The sequence below is a fragment of the Acomys minous genome, assembly GCF_964271855.1.
Source record: "Acomys minous genome assembly, chromosome: 2".
NCBI classification, from domain to species: domain Eukaryota; kingdom Metazoa; phylum Chordata; class Mammalia; order Rodentia; family Muridae; genus Acomys; species Acomys minous.
In genome coordinates this window covers 86,534,156-86,558,324 of record NC_140484.1, presented here as the reverse complement: position 1 = coordinate 86,558,324, position 24,169 = coordinate 86,534,156, and the positions used below count along the sequence as shown (strand labels likewise).

The 24,169-nt window shown below is 52.3% G+C and overlaps 1 protein-coding gene across 5 annotated transcripts in view; it reads left to right on the top strand.

Annotated features, from left to right (window-relative positions):
• The window catches only part of ABCC8 (ATP binding cassette subfamily C member 8), an 80,500-nt gene that overhangs the window by 48,894 nt on the left and 7,437 nt on the right, over nucleotides 1–24,169 (top strand). For 2 of the 5 annotated variants that reach the window (XR_014777468.1, XM_084773301.1), the window contains exons 16-29: nucleotides 343–448; nucleotides 8,488–8,520; nucleotides 8,923–8,961; nucleotides 9,862–9,960; nucleotides 10,943–11,027; nucleotides 11,747–11,827; nucleotides 13,460–13,597; nucleotides 15,125–15,250; nucleotides 16,201–16,300; nucleotides 16,922–17,163; nucleotides 17,270–17,436; nucleotides 18,445–18,514; nucleotides 19,304–19,461; nucleotides 21,952–22,044. Coding sequence is in view for 4 of the 5 variants with exons in the window: in XM_084773301.1 (XP_084629427.1) it covers nucleotides 343–448; nucleotides 8,488–8,520; nucleotides 8,923–8,961; nucleotides 9,862–9,960; nucleotides 10,943–11,027; nucleotides 11,747–11,827; nucleotides 13,460–13,597; nucleotides 15,125–15,250; nucleotides 16,201–16,300; nucleotides 16,922–17,163; nucleotides 17,270–17,436; nucleotides 18,445–18,514; nucleotides 19,304–19,461; nucleotides 21,952–22,044 (1,537 nt within the window). In the remaining variant the exon portion in view is untranslated. The remainder of the gene's footprint in view (nucleotides 1–342; nucleotides 449–8,487; nucleotides 8,521–8,922; nucleotides 8,962–9,861; nucleotides 9,961–10,942; nucleotides 11,028–11,746; nucleotides 11,828–13,459; nucleotides 13,598–15,124; nucleotides 15,251–16,200; nucleotides 16,301–16,921; nucleotides 17,164–17,269; nucleotides 17,437–18,444; nucleotides 18,515–19,303; nucleotides 19,462–21,951; nucleotides 22,045–24,169) is intronic. The other 3 variants (XM_084773304.1, XM_084773303.1, XM_084773302.1) reach the window with 3 other exon arrangements.

Here is a 24,169-nt window from a genome sequence, read left to right as displayed (position 1 = left end):
AAGTGGAGGTTCCGAACATAGCGTGTTCTCTCCCATCAGCCCACGGCAGAGGATCAGAGGTGGGAGCCGTGGGAGCAGTTTGGAGGGACACAAGTGGCTGTGCTTCTGTCAGGGAGCTCTGCAGGAGGAAGCAGAGGATGTCGGAAGCAGAAGAAGGACCTAGGAAGCCAGAGAACAGTGTCAACACTAAGGAGAAACTCGGGGAAGGGGACTTCTTAGGGACTCCAGGTTGGGCAAGGGATGAGGGTCTGGAGCCAGCGCACCTGTCATTTACTCTCCTGGGGGACAGCTGCTCAGACTCCATCCTGCTCCCCTCCCATCTGTTGCCCTCCATTGCCACAGGCCAGCTGACCATGATCGTGGGCCAGGTGGGCTGCGGCAAGTCCTCACTGCTCCTCGCCACCCTGGGGGAGATGCAGAAGGTCTCTGGGGCCGTCTTCTGGAACAGGTAACATTTGCTCCTCTGCCTCCGACCATCCGTCTCTGCAGGCGATGCACCATTCTCGTTTGTTGGATGCTGTAGTTTTTCTCACATGGTCACCATTAGAGTCCATTCAACCCTTGCCATGTGGTGTGCTGCGCTCTTTGCACAATTCCATTCATGAACGGACACCAGCAGGGTATATATTACCAATTCTCACGCTGTGGATGAGAGCTGTATTTGCCCTAACTCACAAAACTAAGCAAGAGGCGGAGCGGAGATTCGAACTCAGATCTGCTCACTCTTAAGTCTCATATTTCCTAGGCTGAATTTCCTCCCTGCCAACATTGGTTTCAGCAGACTGGAGACCATTCAGAGAGAGTGTGCAAGGCCCACAAGTAACCCAGACAAACACCTTGGTTTCCAAAGATCACTAGCTTCATTAAAGAGCCAGAACCTTAGGCAAAGCCCATCATGAATCTATTATTTATACCCACCTACTTCTAAAAGGCAGTGAAATTAGCTGCTGAAACATGCATATCAAATAGAACCCTTAAAAGGCAGGCGAGGAGAGGGAACGCGGGGAAATGAAGAGAGCGGAGAGGTGTTCAGAACCTTAGCTGCAGATGCCCCCACACCGCCTGGCTCGGTGCCCTGACATTGCCAAGAGAAAGAGATGCCCCAGTCCCCCAACTGGAATTCACAGCTCTTATTCATGACTGAGGGGCTGCAGTCAGTACAACGGGAGGGCCAGCCTACCCTACAGGTCATTTTTAAAAGGAAATTACTGAAGATGACAGGTTTTGATAAACCTGAGCAGAGAGAAATTGCAGAGCAGAGAGAGCTGACTACAAGCTTCACAGTCGTGGCCTCTTTTTCCAAACTGTCCCCAAATGGTGTCCCTGGCAGTAACAAGTTTCCATCCCTGGTGTGGCTGTAGGCTAGCAGGTGAGCCCTGCTTGGGGTTCGCTGAGGGTGCTGTAAGCCGTGGGTCCTGTTTAGGAACGGAAATGGCCCTGCCTCCACTCGCCATCCCATTGAGAGGCTCCTTGGCAATTCTGGGCAGGCCCTGCGACTGGCTTGAGTTCACTATGCTAGCTCTGATATCAGCAGCAGCTCCTCGAGGCTTCCGGTAACGAACCCATGCCTATCAGCCATGTCTGTGTGACAAGGCAGGCGCCTCAGTGAACTGTGGGCTGAAGAAAGCAACCGGTGTTTATTGGGTCCCTGCTGAGGACAGGTCCCTTAGCAAGCATGATCTCACCAAAGCCATCCACCTCAAGGCAGCAGCCAACTGGGGCTCTGGAAGTTTGGGTCACTTTCTGTTGGCGTGTCTGAGCAGGACCCAGGCTTGGCTACTGTCCTGGGTCTTGATCCTAGGGAATTATTCTTTTTTTTTTAAGATTTATTTACTTTATTTATTGCATATGAGTGCTTTACAGAAGAGGACAGCAGATCTCACTATAGATGGTTGTGAGCCACCATGGGGTTGCTGGGAATTGAACACAGGAACAGGACCTCTGGAAGAGCAGATGGCGCTCTTAACCACTGAGCCATCTCTCCAGCCCCGGGAATTATTCTTTAAATTCCACGTGGAAGGCAGTCAGGGCCCAGTTTCTCCTCAGGGTTAAATTTTTTCCAGAGGGGATTGCTGAGTTCAAACCTGGAGCTGCCCCTGGGGCTCCCGGGACTGTGTCCCACACAGCTAGCAAGCCAACATGCCTCTGAACCTGGCTGCTCTCCCCTTCCTGGCCTTCTCTGCACCCCACCGCACCCCCATATACACCATCACATCAGCTCCTCTGACCACCAGAGGTGGCAAATGACGCACCGGGGATTTGGCTGGCCCCCAGTGCTTGGGACCTGGCTGCTTCCTCTCTCCCTTCAGAATGCCGGCGGCCCCAGCCAAGGGGATGCAAGGAGCCTCTCCATGGTGGCTAAGGCTGGATCCCTTTCCTGAGCCAGGCACTGAGCAGGACCTTCAGTGTCTGTCAGCCCCTCACCCTGGTTTCCCCATTCAGCAGATGGGAAACTGAAGGGAAGCAGGTTACCCAGTTCTCTCATCACGGCAGAAGTAGAGTTTGCAGCCACAAGTGTGCACCCGTGAGCCACCACTGTGAACAAGTAACATTTCACCTGATGACCCAAAAGTTAGCAGTGTGCCCCCCTCCCTCTCCCTCTCCCTCTCCCTCTCCCCCTCCCTCTCCCCCTGTCCCCTCCCCCTCCCCCTCCCTCTCCCCCTCCCCCTCCCTCCCCCCCCCCCACACACACACCCTTCATAAAGCCACTACATGAATTCAGACTTTGCACTCATCAGACCCCCTTTCCTCTGTGAATGTCCAGGAGGAGAGACTGAGGTGCCAAGATTCTTGTTCCTCAGAATCTACCTTGCTCTCCTTCCTGGGCCAGCTCCCCCTAGGCATAACAGGTTAGCCTGTAGTCACCCTTAGGTGGCTATGAGAACCCATTTCTGGCTCAATTCCAGCTCTGGCTTCTCCATACCGATACATTAACTCGACCAAACTATGCTGGTCTGGGATGCCAGACCCTGTGCACAGCAACAGGAACTCAATGATAGTTCAGACTTGGCTCCTTGCCAGGAGTGGTGACGCACACTTTAATCCCAGCACTCGGGAGGCAGAGGCAGGCAGATCTCTGTGAGTTCGAGGCCAGCCTGATCTACAGAGTGAGTTCCAGGACAGCCAGGACTGTTACACACACCCACAAAAAACAAAAAACAAAAAAAAAAACCCTGTCTCAAAAAAAAAAAGAAAGAAAGAAAGAAAGAAAGAAAAAAGTAAGGGCAAGGAAATCAGTGTGCCACCAGGGCACCCAGAGAATAAGGAACTCTGTGGCTGAGGCGGGGGGAGGCCCACTGAGAAGGCCCTTGACTGTCAGTGTGAGCTAGCTAATGGGAAAAGCAGGGGTGGAAGAGGACGGTTATCCTAGATGAGGTCGCTGCACAGGCAATTGGCTTGCTGATATTGAAGAGCATGGCTCTGGCAACCTGGAGCACTGGGTGTGTGGGATGCAGTGATGAGGGACTGATGAAGGACCCTGGCAGAGATGGATGTACCAGGCAGAAGAAGCAACATAGAGCTGAAGGGCTGGACAAGCAGCTGCTCCTGATAACGGATGCTGGAGTCGGGGACGGGACGAGAGGGGAGGCCAGTTAGGGGCTCGTTAAAATGGCTGCACACCAGAGGGTCTAAACTGATGTGGGTCTGTTGGCTTCTGCTATTTGTCCTGCAAAATCCTGGAGCACCGTGTCTCCACCTGGACCCCTATCTCGGAGCAATGAGCTAAGAATGGGAGCTGCTGTACGTTGGGTGCCTCTCCTTCCTGGGAGGAGATCCGAACCCAAGATATTGGACCTCAGGTTTTCAGAAAGATGTGCTTGCGAAGTGAGCCAAGAACAGAATAGCGTTTGACCAGGAGGCCCCTCCTGATAGTGCGCATGCCTGCTGCCAGAGGCAAGGGCCCTGTCAGGACACTCTTCCTTACCAGGGCCAAACCCTGGTGACCAGGCGGCCAGAAAGATTTCCAGGGGGCACAGGGCAGGAAGCTGGGAGATTAGGGAGACACAGCACTGAGAACACTCTGGGGAGATGGAGCACGGCTTGTGCTCCTGGGAGGACCAAATGAGCTAAGTATGGCTGAGCAGGCAGGAGCAGATGCTCTGGGCCAAGCTGCCTGAGATCAGATTTGATCTGTGTGTTTTGGAAAATTCCATAAGCGTCCTGTACCAGTTTCCCCGTTTAACCCATGGGGGTGATGAAAGGATTAGCCTAGCATGTAGCAAGAGCCCTATAAATATTATGATCGACGTAATTATGCAGCCATGTGCCTCCTTGCCAAGAACAAAATTCTCATACTGCACCCCAGCCTGTCTTCCCAGGAGAGACCAGAGAAAGCTCCCTGGAGACAAAAGCCACATTTCATTTTTCTTTCTAAGTCCATAGTCACTTTAGTAAATGAATTCATTTACAAATGAATGAACCAGGGACAGCTAGGGACTGTGTTAACGTGCCTCTCTCCCGCAAGCCTTTGCCCAAGCTGCTCCCTAACCGAAGCTCCAAGCTTTCTGCAGCCACTTTGGGAAGGAGCCAGCCCTGTGGCCGTAAGTCACACTCTTTCCGGTGATCAGGTCGGGGGGGGGGGGGGTCTCTGGGCCCCTAAAGGTTCCCTGATGCTCTCTCCAACAGCCCAGAGCAGGACCTTCGGAGCTTCTCCTTTGAACTGAGGAGAAGGAAGAACTGGTCCTTGTTCCCAGTTAACTTCAGAGAGACAGGGCTGTGTAAAAGGAGGCCCGGGGTGGAGAGCTACCCTGAGCAGACCCTGGTTCTGGGTCTCAGAGCCACGTGACTCCCACGTGTTCCTTTGCGTGAGTCATCTGCCCCTCCCTGCCTTCCTGACTCAATGAACTGTCAACCTGGGAATTTGCAAACTCCCTGTGTAATCTCTTAGAAGAAAACACGTTAATGAAAGTCAATATTGGCAGACACACTCAGGCACAATTCATTTCCCAGTAAGAGAAGAATAAGGCCATTAGTCTCTACGCTGGAGTGACTTCTAATGTCCCCCCAAAGCCATCAGGAAGTGTACAGGGTGGGGAGAAAGTTCCCACCCCCATGAGAAGGTACACATCTGGTTTCCCCAGGACTCCCTGCTGCCTTCTCCCTACCACCTGCTGAGGCACCCAGAGGTGGCCTATGAGTGTGTCTATCTATGCCCAATAACGGCCGTCCTTGCTGTTGGCCTTTCTCAGAGCCTGCCTGCTGGTTTGTGGTGTTCAGCTCAAAGCTGCCTGATTCTTGCTCTTAGATACACCCAAGTGTGCAAAGGAGAGCCTGGGGGCTCAGGTGCCCCTTAGTCTCCAGGAGATGACCAGTGAATAAGAGACTCCATTAGGACCAGCCAGGCTTGGGAACCAGGTGGCCTCTTCCAAATGACTTAAAAATTACAATTTCTGCCAGACCTGGTGGTGTAAGCCTGCGATCCCGTTTTCAAGCCCTGTGAGTTCAAAAGCACAGTCTGGGTAACTTAGCAAGAAAAAAAAGTAGGGATGGGGCCATAGCTCAGTGGCAGACCATTTACCTGACATCTTGAGGCCTGGCGGGATGGCCCAGCAGTTACCAGTGTTTACTGCCCTAGCAGAGGACCTGAGTTCAGTTCCCAGCACCCATATCTGGAGCCTTATAACTGCCTGGAACTCTAGTTCCAAGGGATCCAACACCCTCTTCTAGACCCCCTAGGTAGGCATACACATGTGCACCACACATACCCACACAGACACACAAATACACATAATTAAAAAATAAAATGCTAAATGCACCTTAAATTAGGAAAGATGCACAGTACAAAGTAGACAAAGCACTCACGATCTCACTCCCCCTCCTCAAGTGTCCTGGCTTTCATTTCGTACATTTGTGACCATCTTCTCAAAATTCTCAAATACTTTGGTTTTCCTCCTACTTTTCTCTGGGGTCTTGTAACTCTCATCTGCCAGATTCACCCATCAGACTGTGGCTTTGTGCCCTGGCGTAGCTTGGCATGCAAAGTGCAGGCCAGGAGAAGCAGGGTACCCCAGAGAGATCCGGTCAGGAAACTGCTTGCTGTGGAATACAGAGCTGGCTGCTGGCACTAAGGAGGCAGATGCATGGCTTCCCACAGTCTCAAAACACAGGTGGGGAGGGCAACTGAGGAAGTTGCTCGCTGTGGACCTCTGGCCTCTAACTGCATGCACCAACAGGTGACATGCCCACAAGAAGAAGTACATACAAAATGCATGCACATGTGTGCGCGCACATGCAGGCGCGCACACACTCTCACACGCACACACTCCAGCAGTCAGTGAGAGAGCATGCTTGCCGCGTGTACTTTTTAGTTTGAAATATATACACAAAGCCTTACTAAGGCGCCTGCTGGAGGTTTAGGGCTACAATAGAAAGAGCAAGCGAACCCCAATCAGCACCCTAACTTCTTCCTCTGTTTCTGACTTTGCTACATCGAGCCTGTTCTCCAACCCAGAGAGCCTCAGTGTGCTCATCGGTAAAGCGGGGCCAGGATGCAGTTGTAGGATGAAAACAGACTGAGCGTAAACTCCTCAGCACTGAAGACGGGCATGGCTACCAGCGAGAACTCACGCCTCCCTCCCTCCTCCCTGGTGATTAATAAGCCTGCTAACAAGCTCCATTTATTACAGATCAGTCACGTGCTAAGCACCGTGGGGGCAGGAAAGGATGTTCTTCCTGCCTTTAACTCCCACCCGGCACACGGGCACTGATGGAGAGCAAGGCAGTCCATTAGGGGCGCTAATTGAGCAGCCAGGATCAAGATGATCAGGGCCGAGTCAGGACTAGAGGAGCCTGTGCTGAGCCCTCTGGGAGGCCACGGAGACCACATCCTCCGCTGCTCTGGAGGAAGTCTCCCGAGAGAAGCTCATCTGGGCTGTGGCCACAGGGCAGGAGTTTGTCAGCTCCGGTTTCTTCTCTGTCTCATGCTTGTGGTCTGCCTGTGAGCTGTCGACCGTGGCAATCTGGTGCTTGCAGAAGGCAGGCTGGGCAGGGAGAACGGAAGGGGACCACAACAGCCAGAGGAACGGGCCAGGGATGACAAATGCATCACTACCTCACCTGGTCCTGCCCCAGAGCCGGATGGGTACCTATCAGGCCTTTGTCCTTTTCTGATTGTGTCTCTTTGAACAAGTTAGTCTCTCAGAGCCTAAATATATGTGCAAAATGGAACTGAGAAATCAAAACAACTCCATGTGGCTATTTGGCATGTTTAAGTGATCATTTTAGGGTTGGAAAAATGGTTCACAAGTTAAAAGCTGCTCTTCTAGAGGACCCAGGTTCAGTTCCCAGCACCCACATGACAGTCCACATCTGTCAGAGCACAGGGCAAACAGACAAAGGCTAAATAGCCATATACAAAACCAAATAAATAAATAGCAAAATAAATCTAAAGATATTAAGTGACCGTTCTATTACGGTGTTTAGCAGTACTTTTAAAGCTCAACAAACGATGGCTGTCTCAGCATTATTAAAATAAGATAACTGAAAAAATAAATAAAATGAGATAATTGCATGTGGTGTGGTTCAAGTCCACAACATCTGGTGGGCTGGAACAGGAAGATCAGGAGTTCGAGGTCATCTTTAGCTGACCAGAGCAACCTTGAGGTCAGTCTGAGCCGCATGAGGCCTTGTCTAAAAATACTAGCAAGGCTGGCCAGCGGTGGTGCACTCCTTTAACCCCAGCACTTATGAGGTAGAGGCTGGTGGATCGCTGTGAATTCAAGGCCAGCCTGGTCTACAAAGTGAGTCCAGAACAGCCAAGGCTACACAGAGAAACCCTGTTTCAAAAAACAAAACAAAACAAAAAAAATTTTTTTAATACTACTAATTTAGTAATTATAATCACAAAACCCTGCATGAGTTCAGAGAAGGTTGTGTTTTCCCTCATGTGTACGTCACAAGTGCACATTTCATTGCTGGACGGTGATTCAGGAAGGGTGAGAAGTGTTGAGCTGGGACAGGAGAAAAACCACAGAAAGACTTGGCCCCGGTGTTCAGATCACTGTTCTCCAAAGGCGCCTCTTACTATGACAGGATTCACCTCCCTGCGCTGACAGACTCAAGAAAGCCCCAGGCAGATCCACACGGCCTGTTGCACACACCGACACTTTGTCCTTTTTACAGACTGTTGCTCCAATCATTTCTGACCCACTCTCAGAGCCTGCGGTTTGAGAAGCACTGTCTGCGTGCAGTGACGGTGACCGTGCTGGGAAAGCCACGACCCTTCCCTAAGCTCAGTCGTCCGGGGTGGGAAACCACCTTGGTACCCAGCCGGGTTCACTGATGCCTCAGGTCTATGCCAGGAGCGCCAGCTGAGCCTGTGCTGTGTGGAGGGCACTCAGCAAGGTGCTGGGGTCAAGATGAGTCAGTTCTGCAGCAAAGGGGCTCTGGAAAGGGTGGGAGGTAGGAGGAATAGCAACTTCTCTGTGAAGCTCCAGTGTGCTGGGAGGCAGTGGGAGTAACCGGTGCCCATCTTTCTCTTTGACCCAGCAGCCTTCCGGACAGCGAGGGAGAGGACCCCAGGTACTGGCCCGGGACAGGCATGGGTGGGATGGACGGGCCTGTGGGTGACAGTGCTAAGTATGAACACAAGATTCTACTGCCAGACGTTCCCAGAGGCATGAGGCTAAGCCATGGAGTTTTGATGAAGGCAAAATGTGGTTTGCAGAGGGGAGGAAAAAACTTAGATGTGACAATGGTTTTTACTCATCCCAGGCCTGATGGTGTGAGCCTGTGATCCCAATTTTCAATGCCCATGAATTCAAGTACAGTCTAGGCTGGCCATGTCTAGAACCTCATACGTGGCTGCAGACTGGGCCCCAAGGCTTACAGAAGCATGGGGTGGCTGGTTTATAGAACTCAGAAATCTCCATGGAGGGCCCAGCCCCGCAGGGAAGCCTGATCTGTGTCTTTTCTCCACTTCAGCAGCCCAGAGCGGGAGACAGTGGCTGACTCGGATGCCAGGTACCTGTGTTGGCAGGCTTCCTCCAAGGGCCCCAGGAGCTGTGGAGCCACTGTGGCCTGGGAGCAGCTGCAGGTTTCAGGAAGAGCTGCATTCCACTCTGGCCTGGGAGTTTCCGTAGATGTACATCATCACGCATGTCTGTTACCAGCAGCTTCTGTGGTGGTGGGGAGTGGAGAGCGGGGCGCTTTGGAAACTACAACACACTGAATGTGATCTCCTTGGCGCTGTTTCTGTAAAAATATCCTTCTCTTCCAAGTCTAGCCACTGATGAGGACATAAGGAAGCCGGGCTAAGGAATTGCTTGATTTGGTGGTGCTTGGAGAGTCCTCTTTGCCTCAGGGTTGAGATGAGGCTGAAGAAAGCTCATGGGGGAGGCGGGAGATGGAAGGCCTATGCCTAGCCACCCAAGGCCTAGGCTTTCCAGGACTTCCTGGAACACTGTGTCAGCCCTGATGCAACTGTGTCTGCAGAGGCTCTCTAGGGTCTCCTCCCGCCGGGGAGAGTTTCCTCCGAAGGCCGATGTTATGGGGACCTTCTTCCTTCTCCTTTTTAAATGAGCTAAAAGCTGGGTCTCCTCATATACCCATGTGGTCAAACAGCGAGGTTCCCAAGTCTGGCTGTACCCAGATCCTTGTGTGTGGCTTTCAGACTGGGTCTCGGGGATTAAAGAGGCACAAAGTGGGGTTAGAAAGAACTAGAAATCTCTTTTGGAGAACTGAGTTCCATCAGGAAGGACTTGGCTTGTGTTACCCACCACCCCCCATAGATTCCTGCCACGTGCCCTGGCTGGCTCAGTACCTCCACCCTCTTCCCCTGGTCTAATCCACCGATTGGCCTGACAGTTGCTCTGAGACCGAGCCCCCGGGAAGGCCCTCCCACTCACCACCAATTCCTTCCAGGAGCAGAGGCCCTGTGGCCTATGCATCTCAGAAACCATGGCTGCTGAATGCCACCGTGGAGGAGAACATCACCTTTGAGAGCCCCTTCAATAAACAGCGGTAACAGCCTCCAGGAGGGAGACGGGGAGGGGCGGGTGTGGTCCTTGGCACCTGAGCATCCTGCCGTTCAGCCAGCACCATCTTAGTCCAGCTGGGATGGATCCAAATGGCCCTGAGTTCTAGAAGCCCCTTCCCATGTGTGAGAAGAGGAAGAGGGCATTGCTGCCCTGTCCAGATAGATCGGGAGCAGGGCTGGGTTGAGCACGTTAACCCTTCCTGCAGTTCCCCGTTCTCAGATGTCTAGGCCACCCACCCAACACACACACACACACACACACACACACACACACACACACACACACACACACCACAATGCTCCTTGATGATATTCATACCAGCACCCAGTGAACACTTAGCAGTTGCCTGGGACGTGTGCCCAGCTCTTGATACATATGCTGTGTCCCTGACACGGAAACACTCTTCTGCCCATCTTATGGATGAGGAAAACAAGGTGTGGAAGCTTAAGCGCAGCCAGCAAATATGCTGAAATGGGTGTCAAATCCAAAGCTGCCTAAGGTCATGTGTCACCAAGGAACCCTGAAGTCTCCATGGATGCTGGCTGGCACCTGCTCTTAAGAGCTGGCCGCGGGAGGAGGAGAAGCGCAGGATAGGCAAATATTTGCTCAGCCATCACCATAACCATCTCCAAGCACTCAGCTGTGATTGTCCCAGATGGTGCCCCAGCATGAGCTCCGGCTGGTTTCCTGCTGCTGGGGGACCATAAGTCCCCTCTTATGCCTCACTCACCCTATTTGCTCCCATACAATTTCATCATTCAAATATTTAACTTGCCCCGGGCTGTGTAAGCGCTGACCTTAGCTCTTTCCCGCTCTCACGGGTGTTTGTTTGCACAAGGCAGGAAGTGCATTAAAGCCATCTCTCACTGGGGCCCATCAACCCAGGGGCTAATGACCGTACAACGACTGAGGCCCCACTCTGATCAGGCCAACCAGATGACTGACTCCCTGTCCTTACCCTCCAGGTACAAGATGGTCCTCGAAGCCTGCTCCCTGCAGCCAGACATAGACATCCTTCCCCACGGAGACCAGACTCAGATTGGAGAACGGGTTAGTGGCAGCCTCCCCTGCTCGCTACCAGGGTTTCCACTGTGCCCTGAGAGCCTGAGTGCCCTGAATGAACAGTAGGACAGGACGAAAGAAAGGCCTGAGGAGCCTCTAGTGTAATGAAATTGTGATGACCATTGTCCTGAGTTGTGTGACATCTTCGGAGGGGACATAAAGAAATCTGTTCATCCCAGATAGAACAGCAACCACAGGCAAAAACACCCAAGTTTGCCTTAGTGAACCCAATGCATCTATTGGGGTTAATCACATTAGTATGAGTGACTCAAAGGCAGCTGTAGCCAGCAAAGCCCACGCCAGCATCCATAACAACTCACAAAAGCTGCTTCTCTGCAGCAACCTGCACAGCTTACTGCAGTCTGGCAAGTTGGAGTCACCCATCCACAGCAATTGCTTCTGCTGATACAACTGTGGGAAGGGCCCTATGAGTCTTGTAAGTTTCTGGAGCTTTCTGAACCTTGTGAGTTTTCCTTGCTTCCTGAATACCATACAGTTCCTTAGCTCCCTGAGTCTTACAAGTCTCCTTCCTCCATCCAGGAGAGAATGCTTCAGTTTACACAGGAATATTTACACAGCATCCTGGCTGACAGGAGAAGTCAGCAATCCTAAGCTAGGGAATGACTCCGTCTCTTCATAGAGCCTCAAGTGCACAGTGAGAGTCTGAAGGACTGAGGGCATGATCTCTTCCTCTCTTTTGGTGACAGGGCATCAACCTGTCTGGTGGTCAGCGTCAGCGAATCAGTGTGGCCCGAGCCCTCTACCAGCACACCAATGTTGTCTTCTTGGTGAGTGTCCCAGATGAGGTTTCCATTGGGCCCTAACATCATCGTCATCATCGTCATCATCGTCATCATCATCATCATCAATCACCCAACAACCTCCCCAGTCAGACACAAAGCACTCCTCCTAGACATACTGGCTTATCTGTCTTACTGAGAAACTGAGGCAGGCAAGAACAGTGATTATAACCCATTGTGGACTTCCCATTGGGCCTCTCAATCACCTCAAGAGGAGGCAAGCTGTGGTTAGAGACCATGTCTCTCGAGGACAAAAGGACATCCTCAATAGTCAACACATATGCCCAGCTGTCAGAAGGGAAACGCATGGAGTGTGTGACACCACTTCCCAGCTAGCGTTCAGGTTAGACACTGCTAATCCATCACTAAGCTATTTTCCCAGGGAACTCAAAGTTGTCCTCAGAGTCCTTCTCCACACAGCACTGTAGCCACCAAGCATGAGATAGACTTCTGTACCTCGTGCCAAGCGCTGTGTCAGGTGCCTTGGTTGACACTGAAGAATCTTAAGAGCCAGCCCTTGATTATGAAGATTTGAAGTTTGAATTGGGAGACAGACTCACATCCATGCAGGAAATATTGCTGGTTCAAACCTAAGCTGTGTGGCTCAGACCATGAGACAGCTGTGATGGCCAGAGTGATGGGGGGGGGGGCTTCCTGGAAGAGAGCCTTGAAGAGTCAATTAAGCAAGAGGGAAATGGGGAATTTGGACAAAGGCTGGGCACAAGGAACCTCAGCTCTCTGATCCTGGCTTTATCCTCTTCCCCGCCACCCTGACCCCTCAACACGCACGTAGCTCTCCTCACCAGCAATACTTTACGTAGACCTGACACGCTCAGCGGTTTATGAAGTTCTGTCATCCAAGGTCCCACCTGATAAAAGTCCAGTGTCTACTTTCCTCCAGTCATTAAGTTAACTGGTCACAGGCACAGGCAGGGGCATAGGGATGCTCAGATCTGGCTTTGCACAGGGTTGTCCCTGGGACAGATAAGATGGGATGCTTAGGACCTATTCAGGGCCAGACACAGAGGACTCGTGCTTGGGTGAGTGATAGGTGGAAAATAGCTCACTAGGCAGGAGGCAGAACGCACCCCACGCAGAAGCAGCAGCTCAGGCAAAGGCTGGAATGGAGGGAGCTTGAGAAGGACAGGTGAGCCGGGCGTGGTGGCGCATGCCTTTAGTCCCAGCACTCGGGAGGCAGAGGCAGGCGGATCGCTGTGAGTTCGAGGCCAGCCTGGCCTACAAAGCGAGTCCAGGACAGCCAAGGCTACGCAGAGAAACCCTGTCTCAAAAGACAAAAAAAAAAAAAAAAAAAGAGAAGGACAGGTGAGAAGTGTGGCTAGGAAGGAAGACTGGGCAGACTAGGGAGGGCCTGGGGTATTGTACTGAGGAGTTCCGGCTTCCTGGGAGATGGGTAGCTGTTGATGGTTCAGGGACAGGAAGTGAGTTGATAAGGTCTGTTTAAGGGAGATAACATTTGAGCCCGAGAGCTTAGGTGGGTGACTGAAGGCCACACAGCTAGCCAGTGTCAGTGCCTAGATACGCTTCAAAAGAATGCTGAGGAGTTCTGCTCACCTCCACCCAGGCCACACACACCCGCCCCTACCTGATCATCTTTCTCAGGATGACCCTTTCTCAGCTCTGGATGTCCATCTGAGCGACCACCTGATGCAGGCCGGCATCCTTGAGCTGCTGCGGGATGACAAGAGGACAGTGGTCCTGGTGACCCACAAGCTGCAGTACCTGCCTCATGCAGACTGGGTGAGACTCTGGAGCTGTGTGTGTGTGTGTGTGTGTGTGTGTGTGTGTGTGTGTGTGTGTGTGCGCGCACATGCGTGCGTTAGTGTGAGTGTGTGCATGTGTATGCATGTGTGTGAGTGAGTGTGTGAATGTGTGAGTGTGCGCGCGTGTGTGAGTGTGTGTGTGTGTATGTGTGTGCACATGCGTGCGTTAGTGTGTGTGCATGTGTGTGAGTGAGTGTGTGAATGTGTGAGTGTGCACGCATGTGTGAGTGTGTGTGTGTGTGTGTGTGTGTGTGTGTGTGTGTCATTTCCAAAGAATCAGTCATATGACCCAGCAGCAATGGCTGATGGACGCAAAGCCCTGAGTGGTTTTGTGCAGTCTAGAAATATGTATAGTCCAGAAAGTGGGTGTCATCTAGGCCTTTAGCTATTCCCTGCCTGGCTTGCTCCCTTCTGGTGTACCCTGGGCCAGCACCAGACAGCCCGAGAAGAAGTAGACACTTGGTTCCTACCTTACAGAGGCCTTGTCCAGCCTGCCTTCCCTGGCTGTGGATGCTCCTGTTTAGGTGGGCGAGCCAAGTTCCCTGGCCATTGGCCTTTAGGGATGAGTGGGTTGGAGCCTCATTCATATGGAAAATGCTGGAAGGAACAGTGGCAGTAGCCCTGCAGGCAACAAGGCTCCCACAGAATATGGCGTTGTGAGCCCCATTCTGACTAACCCCCTCCCCAACACCCCTTCCGTATGTAAGGACGCACTTGTTCTCCGTCTCACTGGGAATTGCTTAATGCTAAGAGAAAGACAATGGGCCTTTGGAAGTCTACACCCGCCTACTCTTTTACCAAAATTCCCTTGGACGGCAGGGAATCTGAGACCCTCTCTGATCTTCAAGTCTGGGCCAAATAGGCCTGCTAATTAACTTCTCTCAAAATAAATCTTCCTTGTGGAATGAGAGCCTCCTCCACTATGAAAAGGACCCAAAAAAACTATTGTAAAACAGGTAAAATGACTTCAGAAAGCAAAATGGCTGTAGTTGAGAATGGTCCTGAGTCCAGTAAGGCAGAGACGGAGGTGCCTGGTCCCTTGAGGTACCTATGCACAGGACCCCGGGACGGGGGTGGGGGGAGTGCCAGTTAATGGCAGCTTACATGATGGTGTCACCCCGGGACGGGGGGCAGGGGGTGCCAGTTAATGGCAGCTTACATGATGGTGTCATTGGGTGCTTCAAATACAGAGTTTGCTGCATTCCAAAAGGGCACACCCATGGCCACTTGGATTACACAAGTGTGTTACCGCCAACTGATAAACCCACCATCAGAACCAGCTCAGGATGGCCTACTCAGCCATGTATGGAAAGTGATGATGGTGGGGTTCTGGGGGTAACCTGCCATGTTGGCCACGGTACACTGGTTAGCACCCATTGAGGGTGGTGCTGGCCAGGGTGGGTGTGCAGACTGCACAGGCAGCGGGTGAAGGCAGCTGTGAGTAGAGTGTGGAGGATGCTACGCCTGTCTCGGACTCTAAGTAGCCAAACCTGTTCCGTGCCAGATCATCGCTATGAAGGACGGCACCATTCAGAGGGAGGGGACACTCAAGGATTTCCAGAGGTCTGAGTGCCAGCTCTTTGAGCATTGGAAGACCCTCATGAACCGGCAAGACCAAGAGCTGGAGAAGGTGAGACTGTGGGGGCCAGGCAGCTGCTCCCCTGGATAGAAGGTCCTTCTAGACCTCACAGGGCTGCCTGTCCCAGGAAGTCTCCAAAAGGAAGGATGTAGGGTTGTCTTCAGCATCCTCTACCAGGGCAGGGCTGACCGACACCTGTGCGGGGACCCAGGACCGGCTCGGGGACATGCAGATGTTCAGATACCATGTAGTTGGAAGGCTCCAGAAAATCAGTTCAAAGTAGCTAAACAAAGGGAAGAGAAACGTAAGGAATTGTTGCTTCATGAAGCCAAAAAGTCCCAAGGAGAGTTATGGCTCCGTTCATCGCTGGATCACCACCAGGTTCTGCCTCTCTTTGTGTCTTTGCCCCACTGCCCTTGAATCGGCCCAGCCTCGATACATCCGCAGTGCTGTGTCCGCTGCCCTGGGATGTCTTTGTGGAGTCGGACAGTGTTTCTCACGGTTCGGCAGAGCCTTGTCACTCATCCAGTCTGGCCATACGCACCCCATGATTGGATGGTTATAGCTAGGATGGTGGAATGTGAGGATTAGCCAGCCCGTGGTCATGTGTCCACCTGAGGTACTTAAATCTCAGAGACCAAGGACAGGGGAGGAGGAAACGGATGTAGTGGTGTGCACTCCCCAGCATTGGGGAGGCTGAGGCAGGAGGATGGAAAGGTCAAGCCTAGCCTGGGCTACATAGACTTCTACACACACACACACACACACACACACACACACACACACACACACACACACAAAGAATATCCCTCTGAGATATCGGGGTGCTATTAGTTGATAGAGAAGAAATTAATTCTGGCAAGATGAGCATGTGTCCACGTGTAGCATCCCCAAAGCAGCGACAGCCTGGAAGCCAGTCATCGCTAGGGTAGTTGACGCCAACCTCTACTTGCCCACACGCACACTCTGAAGTCATTGGCCAGGCTCCGTCTGTCTTTCAGGAAACTGTCATGGAGAGAAAAGCCCCAGAGCCATCTCAGGGCCTGCCCCGCGCCATGTCCTCAAGAGATGGTCTTCTGCTGGATGAGGAAGAGGAGGAAGGTATGACCACCACCACCACCCCGAGCCTGGGGGCACAGTTAGCACCCACAATGTACTGGTCACTTTCCTTATGGGTGTGTCAAAGTACCTGACAAGAAACAACCTTAGGAAAGGCTTGTTTCGGCTTGCTAGGCTAGGGGTATACATAGTTCATTGTGGCAGAGAAAGCACAGTGACAGGACTGGGAGGGGAGTGGCAGGCACACTGTGTCCACAGTCAGGAAGCAGAGAGCTCACCATCTCCTTTTTTTTTCTTTTTCTTTTTTTTTTTTTTTCAGTTTAGGACTCCCAGCTCATGGAATGACCCCACCCATGTGGGCAGGTCTTCCCACCTCAGTTAGCCCATTGCGGGTGACCCCTCTCAGTTTGCCCAGTGGCTTCCCTTATAGGTGACTCTAGTTGACAGTATTAACCCTCACACACAGAGACTAAAGCCCGGTGTTCTAGGCACGGTCGGGTAGTGTGGCTCGATTAAGCATCGTCTCTATATTATACATGTATTACCTATACACATATACATACGTATGTTTTCCCATCTATACGTGGGAATAAGATGTCCCCTGGGTCACCCTCAGAGGGTTGTGATCTGTGAAGCTACAGGGTGGGTTCTTGCGGCCTGCAGAGGAGGCAGCCGAGAGCGAGGAGGATGACAACCTATCTTCGGTGCTGCATCAGCGAGCCAAGATCCCATGGCGAGCCTGCACCAAGTACTTGTCCTCCGCTGGCGTCCTGCTCCTGTCCCTGCTTGTCTTCTCACAGCTGCTCAAGCACATGGTCTTGGTGGCCATCGATTACTGGCTGGCCAAGTGGACTGACAGTGCTCTGGTCTTGAGCCCTGCGGCCAGGAACTGTTCCCTCAGCCAGGTATGACGACAAGGGTTGCCCACAGCAAGGCCGGCAGAGGGGAGGAGGGAGGGCTGAGCCCACACACAGCCCCAGGACACACCTGTTCTCATCCCCCTCCCCCTAGGAATGTGCCCTGGACCAATCTGTCTACGCCATGGTATTCACCGTGCTCTGCAGCCTGGGTATCGGGCTGTGCCTCGTCACCTCCGTCACTGTGGAGTGGACAGGACTGAAGGTGGCCAAGAGGCTGCATCGCAGCCTGCTCAATCGCATCATCCTGGCCCCCATGAGGTACTCCCAGACCTGACCAGACCCAGGGGGGCAGGTCGCTATGCTGAGACTTAAATCCCCCATCTATAAAATGAGCACAGATGACCTCCGACACGGGCTTGTGGGGGTGACTCAAGTCAGTGTGTGTGTACAAGCGTCCCTATGCAAGAAGAGGGAGCATGGGCTTGACTCAGCACAGCCCATGAGCGTTTTACACGGTTGGCTCATCCAGTGGTCACACCGGCCCTCAACCTGAGCATCTGCAGACTTGGGGCAAAAGTTAATCCCCTTCTCTATGTGATACAATCTCTGCCCGCAAGTTCCACTGCCTCCTCTCTCCCTGCACTTTCTGGAAGCAGGATTTGCTGTTGGCATCACCCACATGAGAGGGAACAGAGCCCTAAAAGTGCCAGGAGAAGCATTAGGCTCACGCCCCACTGGCCGGTCATACTGACCTGGAACCACACAGGCATCCTAGTTACCTGGGCTCGTGGCTTCCAGTCCCGCGACTCTACCTCATGGCTGCCCGCCCGCCTGGCTGCACTTCCACTTTCTTGCTTTGCTGTCTCTCTGAGGACACGGCAGCCTCACTGTCTTACCCTCTGTTTGCCCCCAGTCTGAAGTTCAGAAGGTCTCTGGCTGGGTTGGGCCAACTCCCAGTCACGGCCAGAGTGCTGACAGCCAGCGTAGCCTCTCACTGTCAGGCAGTTGACAGGCTGTCCCCACGGATCTGCTCTCCTGGGAGAGGGCTCTGTGTCCCAAGGGAACAGTTGCCAAGTGAGTCAGGTGGAGGAAGGGTGTCAGTGGTCACAGTGAGCCTGTGACTCAGAGAGGCCAAAGGGAAGCCGACACCCTCTTGGGTGGCTACAGGAATTCTCAAGGACACAAGAAAGATATTTGCAGGCACGCAAAGGCAGCTGCTCCTAAGAAGCCAGATGGTTCTAGAAATATTTAAATCAACAAATAGCTGCCCCCATTCCATAAACAGAGCAAATCAGTCGATCAATAATGGTTCTGCTTGCCTCTTAGGTTCTTTGAGACCACGCCCCTGGGGAGTATCCTGAACAGATTTTCATCTGACTGTAACACCATTGACCAGGTATTGACTGTGCCGTACTTTGCCTGGGACTCTGTGAGGAAACTCTCAGATGTTGGCCTCGCCACATAGATGTTCAAAGCCCAGTATAGGAAGCCCAGTGTCCCTGTATGAGGAGCCCAGAGTCCCTCTGTGATGAGCCTAGTGTCCCTGTGTGGGGAGGCCAGTGTCCCTGTGTGTGTGAGGAGCCCAATGTCCCTGTGTGAGGAGCCCAGTGTCCCTGTGTGATGAGCCCAATATCCCTGTGTGGGGAGGCTAGTGTCCCTGTGTGATAAGCCCAATGTCCCTGTGTGTGTGATAAGCCCAGTGTCCCTGTGTGGGGAGGACAGTGTCTCTGTGGAGGGGGGGAGCCCAGTGTCCCTGTGTGTGTGATGAGCCTAATGTCCCTGTGTGTGTGAGGAGCCCAGTGCCCCTGTGTGGGAGGCCAGTGTCCCTGTGTGAGGAGCCCAGTGTCCTTCTCTGACTGACACTGCCTTGGTTCTGAGGAGACCCCTTGAGAGCTTCCTAAGACTGAAGTCTCTTTGGCTTCCATCGAAGATTCCACTGGGTCATTCAAGAGGGTTCCAGAATATTATGAATATTCACTTGGATTTTGCTTAACTCCTCTGTTGACATTTTACTCTGAGTGGTTTAAAAAAAAATCGTCTTCATTCCTGCCCTCAGAGAGCTTGCAGGGTAGCCGGGCAGATACACATGAGCCTGCAATAGCATGACAGACAAACATGGTGACAAGTGGTGCTTCAAAGGGTCTAATACAGAAATGTCCCCACTGTCTCCTCCTTGCCTCCTCAGCACATCCCATCCACGCTGGAGTGTCTGAGCCGATCCACCCTACTCTGTGTCTCCGCCTTGACTGTCATCTCCTATGTCACACCCGTGTTCCTGGTGGCCCTCTTACCCCTCGCTGTCGTGTGCTACTTCATCCAGAAGTACTTCCGAGTGGCGTCCAGGTGACGGCAGCATTCCTAGCATCTCTGGCAGGCAGCGGGGGGTGGGGTGGTGGCAGGCAGGGGGGGCGGGGGTGGGGGGTGGGAGGAGGAGGTGTGGGACAGGGAGAGGGGCTCCTTTGCCATGGCAGTTTGGTACACTTGCCAGAATCGTCATAATAAACGTAATAGCGTCGTGCTTCCCAAAAATTGAAAATAGAAATAAGCAATGGAAACAGAGGAACTGCCCATCCTAATGCGCCACCTGTCAGCACATGCTTTACATTTCATACCTCAATTGTTTCCTTGGGAGATGTGGTCGGGAGCGGAATTGCTAGCGTAGGGTAAACAATATTTATGCCCTTCATTCATTTGTCCCAAATGCTTCCCATGAGAACGGTATGACTTAGGAATCAGGCTGCTCTGTAATGGGGGGTCGGGGGAGGGACACAGATGGCACCCGGCATGAGAGGCGTGATGGATTGACACACTTCCAAGTCCACAGGGGTGTAGAGTGTGACAGGACAGAGGCTCTTGTAGCCTCTCTTGTGGATCATATTTGCCCTTGGGAGATTGAAATATACACACTCACATACACATACATACACACATACATACGCCACACACATATGCACACATACATACATATACCACATACATACATACACCACACATACCACACACACATACATAAACATATATACACACATACACATATACATATACACACCACACACCACACCACACACACACATACATACACATATACATATACACACCACACACACACACACACACACACTTCCAACTCAAAGTATTCCAGAATATTCTCTAGAGAGTTCTTTATAACAGTGACTCTGTTAAACTCACTGATTCAAACAATTAAGAATGAAAATGTAAAAGACCCTCTAGGCCAGAGTCACTCAAACTGCCAGTTGCAACCATCACTAAATCAGCACCCTGACTCATAATCAGCGTTTTAAAAACGGCGAGGTAGAGCCGAGCCTCGGAGTGAGCCAGAGGTCAGAGGTAGAGCACTTGCCTGTCACACTGCAGACACTGACTTTCATTCCAAACACTGTAACACAGTTATAAGTATATCTATTACACATTTTTACGCACACACATACGTGAATGTATATGTGCGTTCTATTTTGACCTATACCATAAATTATCAGGCTACGTTCATAACATGACAGCTCTGTGAAGCCTTTGCTTTGGTCATGTAAGCGTGCGTACTTATTTGTGCTACAAAATGTACTTTTTTAAACTTCAGGTACTGTTCATAAAAGTTAACTACCTTTCGCAAGTGCATATCGTTGATAAGAAACAAGAGTCAAAAATACTGCTTGGTAATAATAATCATTGTATTTAAATGCATTTTTATCCTACTCACCGGCCCATAAGAATCAGCAATGAAGTAAATGGCTTTTTGTTCGAATGGCCCCGAATCTCCAAGCACCCAGGGGGACACTCTGCCCTGACATCAGCAAAATGACAGTGTCTTTTCAAACATTCTACCTTACTCCACACTCCAAGAATTTCCCCACACTGCAGTGCAGGCTGTCCTGTAAACTTCATTTCTCTGCCAAAGAAGCCATGTTCACCCCATTCCCCTGACCCTGGCTCTTGCACCAGTGTCTAGGGAGGCTGCTTCTTGTGTCCCAGCTGGCCTACCTGGCATATGATACTTGGCTGTGGGGGAGAAGGAGGCCTCCTGTTGCCATGGAGACTGGTAGCCTGTTTTCCCCACCCAGCAACTATTTAGATCCTGGCCTAGGATGCCCTGAGGCCTGCTGTGGTTCTTAGAAAACAAGGAACTGAGAATGTCAAATCTGGCTTTTCTGTCCCTTGGGCCAGGTTTCCCAAAAGCTGTGAAGTGAAAAGAGTGTGTGAACATATGCACGCGCGCACACGCGCGCACACACACACACACTCACACATACACACATACACACAGTCACACATGCTCTCTCTCTCTCTCACACACACACACACACACTCACACATACACACATACACACAGTCACACATGCTCTCTCTCTCTCACACACACACACACACACACACTCACACATACACACATACACACAGTCACACATGCTCTCTCTCTCTCTCTCTCTCACACACACACACACACACAGTCACTCACACACACACTCACACACTCATACACACACATACACACAGTCGCACCACACATGCTCTCTCTCTCTCTCTCTCTCTCTCTCTCTCTCTCTCTCTCTCACACACACACACACACACACACACACACACACACTCACACACATACACACAGTGTCAGATGTAAGGTGGAGGTTGCCCAGGACAATCCGAGGGCTCTGGGCTCGCTTCTATGGTGCACCACAGCAGCAGTAGCATCCCGGTGTAGTGGCCCTCAGCAAGTGAGAAACTGGGCCTGGAAGAGATGCACCTGCCCGTCCCGGTGGCTACAGCTGCAGTCCTGCTAAGGCAGAGGACAAGCTGTCCTCCTAACCGCTCTGTCCGTCACAGGGACCTGCAGCAGCTGGATGACACGACGCAGCTCCCACTGCTCTCACACTTTGCCGAAACCGTGGAAGGACTGACCACCATCCGTGCCTTCAGGTACTCTCCCGGAGTCCTCAGGGTAGGAGTGGAGTGCTGTCAGCCTCGGCTCGCAGGTCATGAGACTCACCTCAAAGGGAGGGCCCAGAGCATACCTGCCCAAACCACAGCTGAGGCCTGGGCATTATCCACTAGTGGGGACAGGCCACATGGACTCCAGATGTCAAATCCACAGCTAGCCTTGCAGGCAAAGTGTGGGCCTCAGAAGTAAGGTAGGGCATGGCCAGAAACAAGCCCGGGGTAAATCTGTCCACACTTAAAGGCCCCTAACACCTGGAGCCAGCCAGAGGTGTTCTGTTGTTCATGTTCTGTCACTAAACACCACGCTGAGTCATTCTGCGCTGTGACCCAGGCACAGATAGGGAAACTGAGGCACTGAGCAGTCATATAACCTATCCAGGAGATACCCCCACAGAGCCCCGAGTTTATCCCCCTCACCCATCTCACAAACCCCGAGCTCCACCTGTGTTGAGCCAACGTCAGGCACTGAACATGTGCCTCCTGGACCACAGCCCCAGAGGCATTTTCAGTCCCCACAGGCCATGTGACCACTGCCCTACTAGATGTGGGGACACAAGCTTTGGGAGCGCAGCAGGGAAGCAGTCAGGGAAGGGGTTTTAGAGGAAGAGTAACAGAGGCTATGAGTCTAAGCACAGGTAAGAGGTCACCTGCCCCGAGGATTTTCCTGAGAGCGCAATGTCCCTCCCACCATCTCATCTCCCTGGGTTGAGGTGTTGGGCCCGGAGCATCTGAGGCTTCCGGGGAACAGAGAAGACCCTTTGCTTTCATGACCAAGTAGTGATTGGGTCTTCTCAAGCCTCTGCCCACCCACCCACCCACCCCCGAGCCATACCACAGACCCCACCCCCCTACCCCCGACCACATAGTTGTGCATGCATCTCCAAGACGAACCCGGAGGGTGACAACAGGTTATTTTTAGAATTGTACAGCTGTATGACAATAAGTATGTGACATTAAGCCCTGTGTCAGGAGCAAGTCTAAGGTGAAGACCCAAGGCCTTCACCTCTTCCTCTACCATTAACTCCAAGGTCAGTTCAAGGGGAGGTGCCCTGGGCTTTGGCACGGACCATACCCGCTCCTGGGGCAAGTGGGCCTGTGGGAATTTGCCTCTCAGATGTCATCTGAGGAGAGCAGAACAGAGCTGTGCCTTAGCCTGGGTTACATTCCCAGCATGTCCCCTCCCCCTCACAAGCAGGTACAGGTTGACACAGAAGCCTCGAAGCCTGGCACAGAGCTCCAGACTTGGCTCCCAGCTGCCCCAGGATGCTTTCACCTTCGGGCCAGCCTTTGCTCTGAGTTTTAAAACTGGTGTCTATTCAGCCGGGCGGTGGTGGCGCACGCCTTTAATCCCAGCACTCGGGAGGCAGAGGCAGGCGGATCACTGTGAGTTTGAGGCCAGCCTGGTCTACAAAGCGAGTCCAGGACAGTCAAGGCCACACAGAGAAACCCTGCCTCGAAAAACCAAAATAAATAAATAAATAAAATTGGTGTCTAGAAGCCACTTGGGCTGGGCCCTGGCATTTAAGACTGACTTTGGTAAGCGAGCTAGACTTCTGAGTGGATTCACTCTCTGTCACTTAGCCCCAGACCAAGACCAGGGCTCAGACCAAGCCTGTGGTGAACCATGGTCCCACTGGCTCGTTGCCCAAACAGGCCATCTCTCAGGTTGAAGACTTTTACTCACTGCTGTCTAATTTGCTGGCGTTGGCCCAGGAGTCTGACCTGGTAGAAGCTAACTAGCACTATTGATTTCACACTGGTTGAGTGGCAAAGGCTAAATGCTGCATGTGAGTTATTACCAGTCACCCTCACAACAGCCACATGATGGAGGTGTGAGCTTAAACCCGGCTGCTCTGCGCTGGGCCGTGGCATCAAGATGGCTTCTTGTTGTTCATCATCAAATAAGCACTTCCTTGGGAGCGAAGTCTAGGGAAAGTGGCTGCTGCCCAGTCGTGATGCAGTGGAAACGTGACAAGGGTGGGACAGAGACGGCACGGTTTCTACAGTGCCCTGCTCTGGGCTTGGCGTGGCCCAGAGGCCCTCAGTTCATGTTAAACATCCGTGTCCCCACGTTGCCCATGAAAAAGCCATCTTCATCCTAACA